At 39.9% G+C, this 19815-nt stretch overlaps 1 protein-coding gene across 1 annotated transcript; it reads left to right on the top strand.

Annotated features, from left to right (window-relative positions):
- On the top strand, positions 1 to 18100 carry LOC111973205 (adenosine 5'-monophosphoramidase HINT3). Its single transcript, XM_024000489.2, has 5 exons — positions 1 to 590; positions 11137 to 11254; positions 11363 to 11432; positions 11578 to 11704; positions 12372 to 18100. The coding sequence occupies exons 1-5, from the start codon at positions 459 to 461 to the stop codon at positions 12462 to 12464; spliced, it is 540 nt and encodes a 179-aa protein (XP_023856257.1). The 5' UTR covers positions 1 to 458; the 3' UTR covers positions 12465 to 18100.
- Positions 18101 to 19815: the final 1715 nt, after the last annotated feature.

Here is a 19815-nt window from a genome sequence, read left to right as displayed (position 1 = left end):
AGGTGGGCAGAGTCAAGCCAGGAGCTAGCGAGATCCTATTTGCCTGTTCGAGCATTCATCTCCATATTTCCGTGAAGTGCACGTGTAGAATAACTTAATTCGCCTTTTCACTCCTAAACAATGTGATTTTAAAAATATTTTGGCAAAGTCTACAAAACTTTGTCCACTCTGTTAAAAACAGATTTTAGTTTTGGGAACAAAAAACTGTATTGAGATCAAATGTTTCATCGATGAGAAAATTTGCAGAATGTCGTCCAAAATCAATCTCCTTCCATCTTCTCCCACTGCTGGCCACTGGGCTTCCTCTCAATGCTAAATTTGGTAGTGAACGGAAACGCCAAGTGGAAGCTTGGTAAAATATCTATCTCGTTGATCTATCTGTGACATACGTGTTACAGAAGCGGTAAATCGAAAACGGCTGCCATCAGGAAATAGATCTCKGGAGCCGGACCGGCTAAATGGAGAACAGCGCAGGGGATACTGTACAACAACGCGACGCACAAAGTAATTTATCCAGCGACATGGAAGACACCTGCATGTTCTGTATGATTGCTAAAAACCAAGACAAGGACACAGAAATTGTTAAACAGGTAATAATATATCGTGGGGATGGGCTCGTAAGCAAGCATTTCACGGTCAAGTCAGGGTTCGGGTCTAGAAGCACTGTTTCGGCTGCTGCTACTTTTTTGCTTTGGTACTGTAGTTATCTGACTCCCCCCAGAAAGACAATTTCCATAAACGTCCACATAGAGATGTGACAATTCTTAATAAGACACACTAGTCATCTTTGTGCACAAAACATTAATTTAATTATTCAAATAATAATTTTTCATCACACACAGCCGAAGATATTAACATTTTATATTTTATATACATCCAACAGAGTACCACAGTAGGAGTCATAATACCCATAACACTTAGGGGTCAAACAAGGAAATGTTTCCCATTGTTTCTCCACCATTCATTTTTCCCATAGGGGATTTTAGAAACACTTAAAATAAGGGCTGTGTTTTGTTTAGGTTTACCCTGGCATGACGTTTTGATAACCGTGTAAATCTCTCTAGGACAAGGTGTCTTTTATCAATATATTCACCTGTATTCACCCCCCAAAATGAAACGCTAATTAGCTGCTAATGTGGCTATCATAAAGACCTACAAATGCCATGATGATCTAGATGATACTGCCAAATCGAGGTAAAGGTAAGAATCGATTGATTAACTATCTAACGCTAGCTAAACCATAGTAATAAATAAAATGGCTACATTTATTTAAATGGGCAATTCTGTGAACTGTCTTGTGCAAGTTTTTAATTGACACTACCTGTTAGCAAAGGTGTCAGCTAGAGATGATGTAGGAGCTCGTAGGGATTTGTTGTTTTACATGATAGATATAGGGAGTTTTTCCTAGCCACTGTGCTTCTACACCTGCGTTGCTTGCTGTTTGGGGTTTTAGGCTGGGTTTCTGTACAGCACTTTGACATCAGCTGATTTAAGAAGGGCTTTATAAATACATTTGATTGATTGATGATGTCTACTTTGATGGTAATTAGCATTTTCGATTCAGAGTAAATAGAGCCGAATATATTGTTCAAGAGAGATTTACATGGTTATCAAAACATTGTGCTAAGGTAAGCCTACACGAAACACAGACCTCATTTTAAAATGATGGAAAAAACTATTGGAACCGTTTTTCTGTCTGACCGCTATGTTTTGTGGGTATTATGACACCTCCACTGTGGGGCTAGGTCTGCCATGTTTTTGGATGACATGATGACATCGTCACTGAACCCTGTGCGCACTGAGTGCTAGTGCACGTGTGATGTTGGTCAGAATCAGAGTGACCGTTCGGAAAATGTGACCCACGGTGCTCAGAATGGCAGAAATATTTTATTTTATTTGTATTTGTATTTTATTTTTTWAAATTTTATCCCATTTTCTCCCCAATTTTCGTGGTATCCAATCGCTAGTAATTACTATCTTGTCTCATCGCTACAACTCCCGTACGGGCTCGGGAGAGATGAAGGTCGAAAGCCATGCGTCCTCCGAAGCACAACCCAACCAAGCCGCACTGCTTCTTAACACAGCGCGCCTCCAACCCGGAAGCCAGCCGCACCAATGTGTCGGAGGAAACATATCCCGTGTTACCTGGCCCCTTGGTTAGCGCGCACTGCGCCCGGCCCGCCACAGGAGTCGCTGGAGCGCGATGAGACAAGGATATCCCTACCGGCCAAACCCTCCTAACCCGGACGACGCTATGCCATGTGCGTCGCCCACGGACCCTCCCGGTCGCGGACGGCTGCGACAGAGCCTGGGCGCGAACCCAGAGGACTCTGGTGGCGCAGCTAGCACTGCGATGCAGTGCCCTAGACCACTGCGCCACCCGGGGCCCCAGAAATCACATTTTAGTTTATGGTAATTTATCTTAACAGAACATGCAACTCTGATGCAACAGCATGCGTCATTCTTACCGAATTCCGATGAGCAATTTGAAGATGTTAGAATACATAGGCGGCGCGTCCATAAGGCTAGGGGAAGCTTTCCCCTGAAGGAAATTGAATTAAATTTGCCAAAATGAATATACCTAAATAGCTTACTCCTGTCTATACTAGAGGTCGACCCGATTTTCATTTTCCAACGTCGGTACCGATTTTTGGAGGACCAAAAAAAGCCGATACCAATTAATCGGGCCTATTTATTTTATATATATTTATTTATCAGTTGAAGTCGGAATGTACATACACCTTAGCCAAAACATTTAACTCAGTTCTTCACAATTCCTGACATTTAATCCTAGTAAAAATTCCCTATCTTAGTTCAGTTAGGATCACCATGTTATTTTAAGAAATGTGAAATGTCAGAATAATAGTGAGAGGAATGATTTATTCAGCTTTTATTTCTTTCATCACATTCCCAGTGGGTCAGAAGTTTACATACACTCAATTCGTATTTGGTACATTGCCTTTAAATTGTTTAACCTGTTAGTGTGTAGGGGGAGCTATTTTCACTTTGGGAAAAAATCGTGCCCAATTTTAAACGGCCTCGTGCTCTATTCTAGATCGTACAATATGCATATTATTTATTACTATTGGTAGAAAACACTCTCAAGTTTCTAAAACTGGTTTGAATATATCTGTGAGTAAAACAGAACTCATTTGGCAGCAAACTTCCAGATAGGAAAGTGAAAAATCTGAAAACGATGCTCTGTTCCCAGGGCCTTGCCTATTCATTGTCTAATTTCTATGGATTTGCATGCACTGCATACGCCTTCCACTAGATGTCAACAGAGGCAGTGGAAGGTGGAATGGGGTGTCTAGCTTGATCTGAGTCGAACAAGAGCTCTTGGAATGACGTGACCACAATTTCCTTTCCTCTACCTAGGCCGCGGGAAGGACATCAGCATTGCTTCTGAAAAGCGTTCGGTTATAGACGGCTAATATCTCCGGCTTTGTTTTTATTTGATACATAGTAGAAAAACATCATAAAGTAGGTTTTTTTCAACCGAGTTCATCAGTTTATTTAACGTTAATGGGTTCTTTGAGCGTTTTCCGTTCTATGCGTCGAGAGGAGATGGACACTTCGTGCCACATGGCCTAGCTAAGGTTGCTAATTCGACAGGAGAGAAGGACATTCTAAAACCAAAACCAACGATTTATTCTGGACCTAGACTCCTTGGTTACAAGATTGAATGGAAGCTCATCAAAAGTAAGAACAATTTATGATGTTATTTCTATTCATGTTGGAAAATGTTTAGTCCTATTCTCCGCCACTTTTTCCGGGCGTGTCTCGCATAAACGTAAGCTGTTTGTTATGGTAAAGTTAATTTTAAAAAATCTACACGGCGGTTGCATTAAGAACTTAATGTATCTTTCATTTGCTATCCAACATGTATTTTTTAGTAAAATTTATGATGAGTTATTTGGTCAGATAAGGTGAGTGTCAGAAATATATTCCGGACATTCTGGGAAAAAAGTTGCTACATTTCACAATGTATAACCACAGGTTTCAGCTCTAAATATGCATATTTTCGAACAAAACATAAATGTTTTGTGTAACATGATGTATAAAGACTGTCATCTGATGAAGTTGGTCAAGGTTAGTGATTTATTTTATATTTATTGTGGTTTTTTGCGAATCTTTTGCGGTGAATGAATGCGGTTGTGTGTTTGGCTAGTGTGGTAAGCTAATATAATGCTATATTGTGTTTTCGCTGTAAAACACTTAAAAATCTGAAATATTGGCTGGATTCACAAGATGTTTATCTTTCATTTGCTGTACACCATGTATTTTTCATAAATGTTTTATGATGAGTATTTAGGTATTTCACGTTGCTCTCTGTAATTATTCTGGCTGCTTCGGTGCTATTTGTGATTGTAGCTGCAATGTAAAACTATGATTTATACCTCAAATATGCAAATTTTTCGAACAAAACATAAATGTATTGTGTAACATGTTATAAGACTTTCTTGGTTAGTGACTAATTATATTTATATTTTGTCGTTTTTTTGAAAGCTACCTATGCGGTGGATAAATAGCGTTGTGTGTTTGGCTATTGTGGTGAGCTAACATAAATATATATTGTGTTTTCGCTGTAAAACATTTTAAAAATCGGACATGTTGGCTGGATTCACAAGATGTTTATCTTTCATTTGCTGTATTGGACTTGTTAATGTGTGGAAGTTAAATATTTCTAAAAAATATTTTTTGAATTTCGCGCTCTGCGAAGGCAGGGGAATGTTGTGGGTGTTCCGCTAGCGGAACCCCGGGGCGAGAAAGGTTAACTTGGGTCAAACATTTCAGGTAGCCTTCCACAAGCTTCCCACAATAAGTTGGGTGAATTTTGGCCTATTCCTCCTGACAGAGCTGGTGTAACTGAGTCAGGTTTGTAGGCTGTCGTAGCTGAATCTGAATTAGTTAGGTAACATAGATAAATAACATGTTTTATTTACTTTCATAATATGCAGATAATCAGAAAGGGAGAAGGGCTCCACTATGTCTGTACGCTAGTCACTCCCTTCTTTTCCCATTGGGGGGAGGAGTATGGCAGTGTCTTGAATCATTGTATTACCCCTCTGATGTGTTGATGAATCTTGAGATAGTATATGGCCTAGAGGTTCAATCCCCTTAGTGTGCTTCTCCAGGGTGGGGAGAAGAGGGGGTGTATTCGAGATGGGAGTATCTAGAATTGACAATTGATATATGCCATTGGATGAGGTAATGTTTTGGTCCTAAGTGGTACCAAGAACGAGATTAGAATCTCGTCTAAAGAGACCAAACTGAACGATAATTTGTAGCTAATGCTATCTGGATGGGATACTCCTCTTTCAAGTAAAAGGTTATTTGTAATGTTCCTAAGATCTGTTATTCGTCATGTGTGTTGAGAGGGGTGTATCTTTTCTATAAAAGATACTAAGAATTGTTTTGTAAGGACTCTCAGAGAATTCATTTATAGACACTGAATTGATCTGAGAGTCAAAAGGGCTATGGTGAAGCTCATATAATTTAAAGATGGAGTTTAAAATATAACTCTGACTTGTGTGTGGTTTGTAAACTCTGATCATTTAGTAATACAGGAAATTACCACGACAAGGCCTCCTTGCTCGCACACGCTTTTTCAGTTTTGCCCACAAATTTTCTATGGGATTGAGGTCAGGGCTTTGTGATGGCCACTCCAATACCTTGACTTTGTTGTCCTTAAGCCATTTTGCCACAGCTTTGGAAGTATGCTTGGGGTCATTGTCCATTTGGAAGACCCATTTGCGACTAAGCTTTAACTCCCTGACTGATGTCTTGAGATGTTGCTTCAATATATCCACATCATTTTCCTACCTCATGATGCCATCTATTTTGTGAAGTGCACCAGTCCCTCCTGCAGCAAAGCACCCCCACAACATGATGCTGCCACCCCCGTGCTTCACGGTTGGGATGGTGTTCTTCGGCTTGCAAGCCTCCCTCTTTTCCTCCAAACATAATGATGGTCATTATGGCCAAACAGTTCTATTTTTGTTTCATCAGACCAGAGGACATTTCTCCAAAAAGTACGATCTTTGTCTCCATGTGCTGTTGCAAACCGTAGTCTGGCTTTTTATGGCGGTTTTGGAGCAGTGGCTTCTTCCTTGCTGAGCGGCCTTTCAGGTTATGTCGACATAGGACTCGTTTTTACTGTGGATATAGATACTTTTGTACCTGTTTCCTCCAGCTTCTTCACAAGGTCCTATGCTGTTGTTCTGGGATTGATTTGCACTTTTCGTACCAAAATACGTTCATCTCTAGGAGACAGAACGCTTCTCCTTCCTGAGCGGTATGACGGCTGCGTGGTCCCATGGTGTTTATACTTGAGTACTATTGTTTGTACAGATGAACGTGGTACATTCAGGCGTTTGGAAATTGCTCCCAAGGATGAACCAGACTTGTGGAGGTCTACAATTTTTTTTTTTCTGAGGTCTTGGCTGATTTCTTTTGATTTTCCCACGATGGCAAGCAAAGAGGCACTGAGTTTGAAGGTAGGCCTTGAAATACATCCACATGTACACCTCCAATTGACTCAAATGATGTCAATTAGCCTATCAGAAGCTTCTAAAGCCATGACATACTTTTCTGGAATTTTCCAAGCTGTTTAAAGGCACAGTCAACTTAGTATATGTAAACTTCTGACCCACTGGAATTGTGATACAGTGAATTATAAGTGAAATAATCTGTCTGTAAACAATTGTTAGAAAAATGACTTGTGTCATGCACAAAGTAGATGTCTTAACCGACTTGCCAAAACTATATTTTGTTAACAAGAAATTTGTGGAGTGGTTGAAAAACGAGTTTTAAGTACTTCAACCTAAGTGAATGTAAACTTCCGACTTCAACTGTATATATATATTGATTTATTTTTAGTAATGACAATTACAACAATACTGAATGAACAATGAACACTTATTTTAATATAATACCTAAATAAAATCTATTTMGTCTCAAATAAATAATGAAACATGCTCAATTTGGTTTAAATAATGCAAAAACACAGTGTTGGAGAAGAAAGTAAAAGTGCAATATGTGCCATTAAAAAAGCTAACGTTTAAGTTCCTTGCTCAGAACATGAGAACATATGAAAGCTGGTGGTTCAATATTCCCAGGTAAGAAGTTTTCGGTTGTAGTTATTATAGGAATTATGACGCGTCGACTATTTCTCTGTATGCCATTTGTATTTCATATACCTTTTGACTATTGGATGTTCTAATAGGCACTTTAGTATTGCCAGCTTAATCTCAGGAGTAGATAGGCTTGAAGTCATAACCAGCGCTTGCTAAGAATCAAGCATTGGCTAAGAGCTGCTGGCAAACACAGTAAAGTTTGAATGAATGCTTGCAAGCCTACCACCGCTCAGTCAGACTGCTCTATCAAATATCAAATCATAGACTTAATTATAATATAATAAACACAGAAACACGAGCCTTTGGTCATTAATTTTGTCAAATCTGGAAACGATCATTTAGAAAACAAAACGTTTATTCTTTCAGTGAAATACTTAACCGTTCCGTATTTTATCGAACGGGTGGCAACCCTAAGTCTAAATGTTGCTGTTACATTGCACAACCTTCAATGTTATGTCATAATTATATAAAATTCTGGCAAATTAGTTCGCAACGAGCCAGGCGGCCCAAACTGTTGCATATACCCTGACTCTGCGTGCAATGAACGCAAGAGAAGTGGCACGATTTCCCTAGTTAATATTGCCTGCTAACATGAATTTCTTTTAACTAAATATGCAAGTTTAAAAAATATACTTCTGTGTATTGATTTTAAGAAAGGCATTGATGTTTATGGTTAGGTACATTCGTGCAGCGATTGTGCTTTTTTTCGCGAATGCGCTTTTGTTAAATCATCACCCGCTTGTCGAAGTAGGCTGTGATTTGATGATAAATTTACAGGCACCGCATTGATTATATGCAATGCAGGACAAGCTAGTTAACTACACATGGTTTATGATATTACTAGGTTAACTAGTGATTATGTGAAGATTGATTGTTTTTTATAAGATAAGTTTAATGCTAGCTATCAACTTACCATGGCTCCTTGCTGTACTCGCGAACAGGTGGTCAGCCTGCCACGCAGTTTCATCGTGGAATGCAATGTAATCGGCGTCCAAAAATGGCGATTACCGATTGTTATGAAAACTTGAAATCGGCCCTAATTATTTGTCCATGCCGATTAATCGATTGACCTTTAGTCTATACAGAAATAAATATAATCATTCAAAATAGGCTAATACACCAGAAAGCATGATTTGTAGTAATGATGATCATCAGCTTCTTTTTTTTACTGTCGATTGTTTTAAATCGGATTGCTTCTACAGTCGGAAGGGGCAATTTGTGCAAAGCGCACTGCAAATACCAAATATATTATTGTTGAGTTGTGACTGTCAGTGAAAAGCAGAGAGACCCAGCCAGACTCATCTCAATATTTAAAAATACAATCACGGGAAAAACATTTGGAAAGCGAAAAGGCTATTGCTGTAGCTAGAAGACAATGAAAAGACTACAATCTGTCTTTTAATTATAAAAATTCTCAATTTAATTGAGCAAAAATTTGCCTATCGTAATAGCACCCGCGGAGAACATCTGCCATATCCCCGTTGAGTGTGCATATTGATTGTCTTTTGTGCCACTTTTGTTTGTTTTTGGACAATATTTTCCTCCTCCAGATTAGATGGACGTCATATTGTATTTGCGTTTCCCCTTTTAATAGGCCCAGAGTAGACTACCCTGTAATTTTTGTCGCATTAAAAATATATTCTGCTAATGTTTCTAGTTGTAACAGATGTATAATGTACTCTCCATGCGTTGTTTTCTCAAAATAAATCACTTTGGCCAGTGGTCCCAGTTGAGCATYATTTATTTCTGTTGTTAAATGGGAAACAGCATGTTAGTTGTGCAGGGCTTAACAGTATTGATGGCGAAATCCCTTGCATCACATTTTCCTACTGGGCGAACAAAATACAAAAATACAATACAAAATATAACATGTGTAAATACCTGTTGTTAAATGGGAAACAGCATGTTAGTTGTGCAGGGCTTAACAGTRTTGATGGCTGTCGATGGCAAAATCTGTAGCATGAAGACAACTGTGTTAGCAGTGGCTTATGTGACCATGACATCGGTGTATGCTAGCTAACACACTTATTTACAGGAATCATATGCCAAAGCACATCCCAGAAAGCCCCTCAATCCCTAACAGGTACCATATACCCACACATGTATAAATCAGTAATGTACAGCAAACTTGTACACATTGTAAAATAGAAAATAGAAAACAGTATTCAGAACGTGACCTACCCCTTGCATCACATTTTCCTACTGGGAAGACCTGACGTTCGCGATCTCCCCCTATCTGCAAGCGGGGCCAATCACAACACACCTTATTGTCATCAGAGTTGAACTAACCAATAAGAATGCTTGAACATTAAATACACATTTCTTTAGAGGCAAGTGGAAACATAACCAACCCCGTTACATAGTCATATAAAATGTAATAGAATTGCATGAAATGTGTTTTCCTGTGATATAGCCCAGGCCTTCTCTACGCCACTACACCCTGCATTGAACAATATTTTTTTGCAAACAGTGATTGAGTTATATTATTAACCTAAATTCTGATTATCCAATCTAGTCACATTAGGAATAATAGACTATCTTACATAAGTCTGAAAATGTGAGGATGCATGCACCGCATATGTTAGAATAATGGACTTTTCCTCAGCCAACAAGGTCAGTAATGAACAGCAAAATCWMYWRKCTAYKWCWATCTACTATCCCCCATTGTAGAAAAGTTGACCTTTTCTATTGGTCAACTTGTCGTTTTGTGCAAGAAATAAATTGCCTTTTCCAAATCCAAGCAGACTCTGGGACAGTTGTGGGATGATCGATCCCAAATTCATACAACCAGTAAGCCTAGGCCTACGCCCCCCCCCCCCCCCCCCCCCCCAAAAAAAGCAATGATGCTCATGCAACAGATCAGAACGTTTAGCTTAAAATGTTGATATTATTTATTCACATTATATGCACAGCAATGCACACAAGGCAGTAGGTTATGCAGGAATGTTCGTTCCATAACAATTAGCAGGAAAACACCATTGTGAAAAGTGCACTGCACATGCGAGCGGTTTCATGTGACAGAYATGAAAATATCTGTTAGAAAAAGCAGAGATTTAAAGATTCAAAAACTAGCATGGGTTGCTAATATGACTAGGATTGTGCCTTTGGCTAATGGACAGTGAAAGAAAGTTGAAAACCAATAGAACATGAGAAAAATAATCTTCTGGTTTAATGGCATATGGAAGTCTTTATAAAATAATTGCCTCCATGTTTCTATGGTCAGATTTTGKCTAGGCTACTTTGATGCAGGTAAGACATGCCTCATCATATGATGTAAAACGTTCAGATTTCAACAGTTACGTAGGCCTATATGTTTTATAAATGCATACTGCCTCCCGTTCATTGCAAAGTGGTGTGTGATGCACTGATGCCTGCCTACCGTTGCCTGTGCACTTGGCGAATGGGAAGTGCGCTTCAATTACCATTTTGAGAAATAAAAATAGTAGTTATTTTTAATCGTGGCCATCAAGACTGTTTTTAATACACAATTGTATTTAGAATTGTTGCGCAATGATTAGGCTTATAAAGTAATATGTTTCAATCCAGAAGCAACAAATAAGCTTTTTGAGGAGATATAGCAGCAGCTCTTGTGCTGTCTGGCAGATTTTCTGCTCAAAGTAGGCTCTATCTGTATGCTGTGCGCGTGTGATAAATAAGATGCATAACGACTAATAAAAATACACACGCCCCAATTTAATTCCCCCAAATTATGAAAATTAACCTGTAGACCGAAAAGCATGACCGGTCAAATGCATTTATATTGACTGGTATTTACTTCAATGAAGAGGCAAAAAAGCATTATTTTGCATTGGGATTTTTTTTCTTCTCGCTGAAAATTCACCGGCACCAATTTTATTTATTGGCTTTTTTTGGGGGGGGGGGGGCTAAAGCTATTACCGGCTAACGGAAAACCTGACCCAAAATGTAGAACAGTGTTTAGTGGTAACTTCTTATATATTCCATTGAAGGTCTCCATTTCTTTTGTTAATCTTTACAGGATTCTGAACTAGTCTGCTTTCGGGACATTAACCCCGCTGCCCCACATCACTACCTGGTTGTGCCAAAAAAACATATAGTGAGCTGCTTTTCTCTCTTTAAGGAGCACGTAAAGCTAGGTGAGGAATGATTAATCCAATAACTAATGTTACATGAAATACTGTTCATTTTTGATATGCATATACACAGTTGAATGTTAATTGATTATTTATTTGTTTATGTGGCAGTTGAGAGGATGGCTGAGATGGGGAGGGCTGTGTTGCAGGAAAATGGCATTACCAATCCAAATGACATCAGGTATAAAGTATCCTGTGTTTGCACGTGTGTGTGTGTTTGTGTGAGTGTGAAAGAGAGAGACCGATGACGTCAACATGTATGTTCATGCTTGTATTTGTATGTCGCTGGTCTGGTAGGTTCAGTGATCTTGTCTGTCCTTCTACAGGATGGGGTTCCACAGACCTCCATATATCTCTGTACTTCACCTCCACCTCCATGTCCTCGCCCCGACAAGTGAGATCACTGATGACATGGCACACAAGTTCACACCAGGCACATGGAGGTTCGCCACAGTGAGTGCAAATTTTTACACACTCAGAGCAGATACAGTAGGATATACACACACAGTGACATACAGTATATACTGAACAAATATAGACGCAACATGCAACAATTTCAATAATTTTACTGAGTTACAGTTCATATAAGGAAATCAGTCAATTAAAATAAATTCATTAGGCACTAATCAATGGATTTCACATGACTGAGCAGGGGCGCAGCCATGGGTGGCCCTGGCAGTGCATAGGCTCACCCACTGGGGAACCAGGCCCAGCCAATCAGAACAAGTCTTTCCCAACAAAAGGGCGTTATTACAGACAGAAATACTCCTCAGTTTCATTAGCTGTCCGGGTGTCAGATCTCAGACGATCCCGCAAGTAACAAAGCTAGATGTGGAGGTACTGGGTTGGAGTGGTTACAAGTGGTTTGCGGTTGTGAGGCTGGTTGGACGTACTGCCAAATTCTCTAAAACAACATTGGAGGAAGCTTATGATAGAGAAATTAACAAGCTTTTTGTGCGTATGGAACATTTCTGGGATCTTTTATTTCAGCTCATGAAATATGGGACCAACACATGTTGTGTTTATATTTTTGTTCAGTATAGTTGCAGAACACACTTTCATATACAAGTACACATACATAATGTGTCTTCAATTWGTGTAAAATGTACATTTCCTGCAGGAGGATTTATTGCGCAGGACCCTGGTCAGTGGAGTGGATCCAGATCATTATCTGATGCTTACATGCATCAGTGGGAGAGGGCTCTCTGAATGAGGTGCAGCCTGTCTGCGGGGTCAGAGATGGGAGAATTTAGCGAAAAGGGCTAAAACCATACTTTTTTAATGGATACCTTTAGTTATTTAGGGTCTTAAACTCACAATTATGAAAACATAGTATAAAAGAATATCAATACAGAATATCAATACATCTGCTCCATTTATTTTTTTACTCTGAAGTTCACTAAATAATTAATAAACCTGATCAGTTCACTTCATAATGAATACTGTGTTTATACAAGTTAAATGCTCAGTGCAGTCGAAAATTGGATTTCCCTGTGTTTTCTATATTTCCACACTATGAGGTTGGAATAATACTGTGTAATTGTGAAAATTATGGTAATGCCATTTTAGTGTAAGAGTTGTTTGAAAAGACCCCCTAAAATTTCAGCCTGTTTTGGTGAGATGCATTTTTGGCCTGCCTCGTGGCACCACCAGGCAAATTAGTTAATAGACCAATAAGAAAAAGAGTTCCAAACCTCTCTGCCAATAATAGCTAATATTCAGTTTTCCCCTTTCCGATCAGAACACTCCCAGACAGTACTAGAAAAATAAAATAATAATGGAAAACAATCACAGTAAGGTATTTAACTGATTTGATATTGAGATGATAACAGCGGCATTAGACCTTTAAGGATAGGGCCACTAGAGTTGACTGCACCAACCCAGTTTATCTACACAGGTTGACAAAATACCAGGTAGGTTAAAGGTCCCGGACAGTCATCCTGATTTCCATATAAAATAGCCTTTTGTTTGGTTAATGTAACAGCATCAATATATACAAAATGCTTTTATAATTTAGCTAGCGAGCTAAAAGGGAATTGTCATTACTGTTTAATCAATGCTAGCTAGCTAGTTAATTTTGGACAATATCATTAAAAAAATATATTTACTGCCAGACTATGTTCATAAATCAAATATATATATTTTTTTATATACTGTATACAACTCCCATTTGGCATGTCTCTACTGTTGCATTTTGCAGTAGCACTGACAGATGTGTTGACATGACAAGTTCAACTGCGTCTGAGTTTTAAAGGACCCATCCCCCCTTTTGTTCCATCCTAGCTAGCCAGTAACTAGCTAACATTGGAGTAAACCCATTCGAATTCAATCACTTTTTGACAGCATCTCTTTTGATTTAAACAAAACTTTTCATACATGTTTGCCCATGGAAGAAATGGTCAGAAAGTGACTTTTTGGATCTGAATGCCAAACATTCAGGAGATAAAGGTGCTCATACTTGATCAATTTATTAAATAGTTTGACAACCCTATTTGTAAGCTTTCACATTATATCAATCTCAACTGTTTATCTTCTCCAGTGATGAAGACATGGATGTCTCATGGTAAGGTGGAGTAGGCAAAATAGGTCAACTTTGAACACCTTTATCTCTTGAATGTTTTGGCATTCAGGTCCAAAAAGTCACTTTCTGAGCACTTCTATAATGGGCAAATATGTATGGAAGTTTTTGTTCAAATCAAAAGGGGTGCTGTTAAAGAAAAATTGAATTCACCCAGCAGACAGCGAGGAAAGGAGAAACCCATAAGTGTCTTTGCCATAGATGAATAGGGGAAACCTCTAATTATATTTGCTGAAACCCTGCAGTCAAATTTTGGCACCAGTAGACTAGCTAGCTATGTAAATGGTAAAGAACAGGGGGGCGGCAGGTAGCCTAGTGGTTAAGAGCATTTGGCCAGTACACCGAAAGGTTGCTGGTTTGAATCTCTGAGTCGGCAAGGTGTAAAAATTCTGCCCTTGAGCAAGGCAGTTAACCCTGGGCACAGTGGATGTCAATTGAGGCAGTCCGCCGCACCTCTCTTCAGAAGGGTTGGGTTAAATGTGGAAGGCATTTAAGACAGTTCAATGCATTAAGTTGTTAACTGACTACATATCCCCTTTCCCTAAAGGAWCTGGGTGCACAAAATTGACATCTGGGGAGGTGATCACATTAAATAAAAATGTGTAGCAATGTTTACTACTGAATAATAGAACCAGTGAGGAGGAGGCATAGGCTAGCTTTCAGTCAATAACATTTATTTTATAAAGCCTTTTTTACATCAGCAGTTGTCACAAAGTGCTTGAAAGACACTTGTTCCTTGGGGTTTTAGGCTGGGTATAACTGACATAAGGCTGATTGCTTAGCGAGTACCATTTCCTCCKGATTCTGCTCACACGAGGCTCGCACCCAGGAGTAAGTTTCACACATCCCTATGTGCTACATTCACTCCCCCCCCCCCAAACTTCCTCTACACAGAACCCAGCGTTGTGCTGAGTTCAACTGCAGATCCGGGTCACGGTATCATTTGTAATGGACGTCACGCTGCTTGCTTAACGAGTACCGTTTCCTCCTGAATCAGCTCATACTGAGGATCGAAACCCAGGACCTCTGCCTTGCCACCACGTGACCGCCCTCCTGAAGCATCTTACCAGTCGGCACCACTGAAAAGTGAACAATTCAGCGGAACAAGTAGCAACACTTCAGGCTGAGGATTAAGTTTCACACATCCCCATGTGCTACACAATCAATGTAAAAGCAGAAGCAACGTGGTCAGGAAAAACTAGTCTGATCCAAGAGACCGCTGCGCTCTCGTTCTGCTGTGTAGCAAAACATATTTATGTAAGCTTGCGAGATCCGGAATCAGAGTACGAGGCTAAGGGAAAAACTCCCTACAAGGGAGGCTCACTCTCAGAGGAGTGGCCAGTACCCTGGCTGTACTGGTAGGTGGTGGGCCGAAGCCTTTAAACTTGAAGTTGATCGATCCCTGTTGAGGGAGGAGCTGATTTTTGTTAATGACAGTAAAACATTATGGTGACTAACATTTGTTGGCACCTTCAATTCTTAGAATTAGAATGTGCTCAAACTACGTGAGTCGAGGTGCAACCTAAAAATGTGTAGACATCATTGGACAGGAAAAGGTGCAAAGCTCACTCACCATTAGAAATGCATAGTTTTATTAGACAAGTTTAAAAGATTGACATTTTGGCCTTCAAAATACTCACAAAGGGAATGGACAAGTTCATATAGGGCATGGGGAAGACAATTAGTGAGAAAACACTCTTCAGTTGGTGGTGCTAATGAGAGAATGTGGTAGACCATACAGGTTGGTACTCGGGTGTGGTGTGCTGTGGTCAATGTATCCACCTAGTGATGAAATACAGAAGTGAAACCAGTAAACAACAATTAGAAAACTGGACAAGCTTTTTTCAACTACAGTAGGTGTAATTGATATACAACCGTTACTATATAATACATGTTGGATATTGAAGAAATTAACAGGGCTAAGCAAAACTAGGGATAACAACAACAACAAACATAAAAAGCTTAGGCAAAAAGGTCTAACAACTGGTTTTATTTTTCTTATAAATGCCTGGATTTTTTCAATTTCGGTAATTCTCTTAAAACATTTGTAAAAAATAATGTATAGTAACCCCAGGTGTAAAATAGTAAATAACGKCTACTTCTCAAAGAATTTTGAATTGTCAAGAGGAGTTAAATAAGGGTGTTCGCTGTCGCCATATCTATTTGTTATGGGCATCGAAATGCTAGCTATTAAAATCAGATCCAAAAACAACATTAGAGGATTAGAAATCCAAGGCTTAAAAACAAAGGTGTCCATGTATGCCGACGCATCAAATTTTATATTAATTCCGCAAGCTAGATCCCTGCAATGTCTCATTGAAGATCTAGCTAACTTTTCTGTACTCTCTGGACTAAAATCTAATTATGGTAAGTGTACAATATTATGTATTGGATCTTTAAAAAAAGAAAACTCTTACATTACCCTGCAGTTTACCTATAAAATGGACTGATGAAGTAGACATACTTGGTATTCATATCACAAAATATATAAATAAGCTCTCCACAATGAATTTCAATAGAACACTTGTAAAAATAGACAAGATCCTGCAACCATGGAGAGGTAAATACCTGTCTATTTATGGAAAAATTGCCCTGATTAAGTCCTTAGTCATATCTCAGTTTACTCACTTACATATGGCGCTGCCTATTCCTGATGATCCGTTTTTCAAATAATTTGAGCAGAAAATATTTCGCTTTATCTGGGATGCTAAACCAGACAAAATAAAAGGTGCCTATCTATATACAGTGGGGCAAAAAAGTATTTAGTCAGCCACCAATTGTGCAAGTTCTCCCACTTAAAAAGATGAGAGAGGCCTGTAATTTTCATCATAGGTACACTTCAACTATGACAGACAAAATGAGAGAAAAAATCTAGGAAATCACATTGTAGGATTTTTTATGAATTTATTTGCAAATTATGGTGGAAAATAAGTATTGGCTATTGGGGAACTGTGGGGGGATCTTAGGATGGTTCGGGTTCACGTTTTTTGGCCTGGTGGTAGATCTGTCAACGTGCCCTTGAGCAGGACATTGCCGCTGGATCCCCAATGTAGCTGACCGATATAGAGCGATATTTACATTTCGCTTACTGAAGGATCTAACTTCCTTACCTGACTATCGCTCCAGCTAGCTAGCTTTCGCCAGGTTAGTTATAATATGGGCCAACAACAAGTAACGTTAGTTAGCTAGCTGCCTTCCTTCAATGCTTGGTAGCTTTACTGACAGACAAGACAGGGAGCTTACATTAAAACCCACGAAGCATCGAGCTAAAGCTAGATAGCTATCATATCAAACAAGTGTGTGTGTCTGTGTGTGCGTCTGTGTGTACACTGTCCAATAATCGTTCAAGGCTAGCCAGCTCCAGCTAACACGGCTTGACTTACCAAGTTTTGACCATCACCCTCTCTCTGCCATCAGGTGAGTATTAATTATCAGCAATTGTCTATGGTGTAGGTAGCTAGATTTAGCTGGTCCTTCCCTCCACTTAATGGCAGAGATGAAATGAATTAAAATGGATTGTTCACTTATTAAATCATTAAATTACGCTCATTGGTAATTAGTGAGTAAATGTGAGTATACTCTATATCTGTAGAGCAGTAGGTGGGCATATGCATGGCTACCACTACACCTGCACCACTGGGTGCGATTGAAGCTGGCGGTGTTGACAGTGACACTACACATATAGGCAGGCACAACACTGCTGCCCTTCCCTGCCTTGCATGGTATTGCTCTGTATATACTAGAGTATAATTACATATTTCCCTATGTTTTTCTAGAGAGGGACAATGTGTAATGTGTGATTAACTAAACTGACTTTACCTTTGACTCTCTGTGTGTAGAATCTTCATTCTCCATAGAGACGCTGGATATAGTCCCTTACATCCAACACATGTTCAGTATAGAATAATAACATTTATAGACATGGAACTGTGAGGTAAGGAATTGTGTGTCTTTGCGTGAGGTAAAGGGAGCAGAGTGTGTGTTTCCCGATGTGCTCTGTTAGAGGGTATGTATCTGAAAGCACTAACCTGTGTGTGTGGACGTGTTTAACAAAAATTGGACCAACTGGGGACTTTTTGTTAGTCCCCACAAGGTCAAATGCTATTTCTACAGGGTTTAGGGTTAGAATGAATGTTACGGTTAGAGCCACTTGAGTGGGTTGAGTCGCTGATGTGGTCTTCCTGTCTGGGTTGGCGCCCCCCCCCCCCCTTGGGTTGTGCCGTGGCGGAGATCTTTGTGGGCTATACTCGGCCTTGTCTCAAGATGGTAAGTTGGTGAATATGTACACATGGAACAAATCACAATTTCAAAAACCCATCAAACAGCTGCATTCATTAAGGTCTGGAATAAATGACTAGCCCACGTGAATCTCATCTCCAACTGATCAATTCAACCCCTTCATGTAGGCTTCTCTCTCAGAAGTGTACCTATTTGCTTGTCTATCCTAGGCATCTTGTTTGGATGACCCCTCTCCCCCACTGTTGCTTGTGGTTAATGCCATATGAATTGTAGATATTGGTTCTGTAAACTGTCTAAAATGTTTTGTTTTCAATGTTGCATGTTGTTCACTTTGTTGTTAGTGTATCAAATCAAATCATCAAATCAAATTTATTTGTCACATACACATGGTTAGCAGATGTTAATGCGAGTGTAGCGAAATCCTTGTGCTTCTAGTTCTGACAATGCAGTAATAACCAACAAGTAATCTAACCTAACAATTCCACAACTACTACCTTATACACACAAGTGTAAAGGGATAAAGAATATGTACATAAAGATATATGAATGAGTGATGGTACAGAAGCATAGGCAAGATGCAATAGATGGTATAGAGTACAGTCTATACATATGAGATGAGTAATGTAGTGGTATATAACATAAAGTGGCCATAGTTTAAGTGGCTGTGATACTGTATTACATAAAGATGGCAAGATGCAGTAGATGATATAGATAAGTATAATTAATGTAGATAGTAATGTAGGGTATGTAAACATATAAGTGGCATTGTTTTAAAGTGGCTAGTGGTACATTTTTACATAATTCCATTCAATTCCATTATTAAGTGGCTGGAGTTGAGTCATGTATGTTGGCAGCGGCACTAAATGTTAGTGTGCTGTTTAACAGTCCTGATGGCTTGGAGATAGAAGCTGTTTTTCAGTCTCTCGGTCCCTGCTTTGATGCACCTGTACTGACCTGCCTTCTGGATGATAGCGGGGTGACAAGGCAGTGCGTCGGGTGGTTGTTTGTCCTTGATGATTCTTTATGGCCTTCTCGTGACATCGGGTGGTGTAGGTGTCCTGGAGGGCAGGTAGTTTGCCCCAGTGAATGCGTTGTGCAGACCTCACTACCTCTGAGAGACCTTTGGTTGTGGGCGGAGCAGTTTTGCCGTACCAGGCGGTGATAAGCCCGACAGGATGCTCTCGATTGTGCATCTGTAGAAGTTTGTGAGTGCTTTTGGTGACAAGCTGAATTTCTTCAGCTCCCTGAGGTTGAAGAGGCGCTGCTGCGCGCTTCTTTCACAACGCTGTCTGTGTGGGTGACCAATTCAGTTTGTCCGTGATGTGTACGAGGAACTTAAAACTTTCACCTTCTCCACTACTGCTCCGTCGATGTGGATAGGGGGGTGCTCCTCTGCTGTTTCCCTGAAGTCACAATCATCTCCTTTTGTTTTGTTGACGTTGAGTGTGAGTTATTTTCCTGACACCACACTCCGAGGGCCTCACCTCCTCCCTGTAGGCCGTCGTTGTTGGTAATCAAGCCTACCACGTAGTGTCGTCCGCAAACTTGATGATTGAGTTGGAGGCGTGCATGGCGCACGCAGTCGTGGGTGACAGGGAGTACAGGAGAGGGCTCAGAACGCACCCTTGTGGGGCCCCAGTGTTGAGGATCAGCGGGTGGAGATGTTGTTACCTTACCCTCACCCCTGGAGGCGCGCCGTCAGGAAGTCGGACCCAGTTGCACAGGGCGGGGTCGGCTTTGATGACGA

The sequence above is a fragment of the Salvelinus sp. IW2-2015 genome, linkage group LG14, assembly GCF_002910315.2.
Source record: "Salvelinus sp. IW2-2015 linkage group LG14, ASM291031v2, whole genome shotgun sequence".
In the NCBI taxonomy this organism is placed as follows: domain Eukaryota; kingdom Metazoa; phylum Chordata; class Actinopteri; order Salmoniformes; family Salmonidae; genus Salvelinus; species Salvelinus sp. IW2-2015.
Note: the sequence above shows the minus strand (reverse complement) of the source record. Positions and strands in the feature narration are given on the sequence as shown.

Coding starts and splice junctions, on each gene's coding strand:
- LOC111973205 (XM_024000489.2), top strand. CDS start 459: ATGGAGAACAGCGCAGGGGATACTGTACAACAACGCGACGCACAAAGT. Junction 591..11,136: donor ACACAGAAATTGTTAAACAG/GTAATAATATAT, acceptor TAATCTTTACAG/GATTCTGAACTAGTCTGCTT. Junction 11,255..11,362: donor TAAGGAGCACGTAAAGCTAG/GTGAGGAATGAT, acceptor TTTATGTGGCAG/TTGAGAGGATGGCTGAGATG.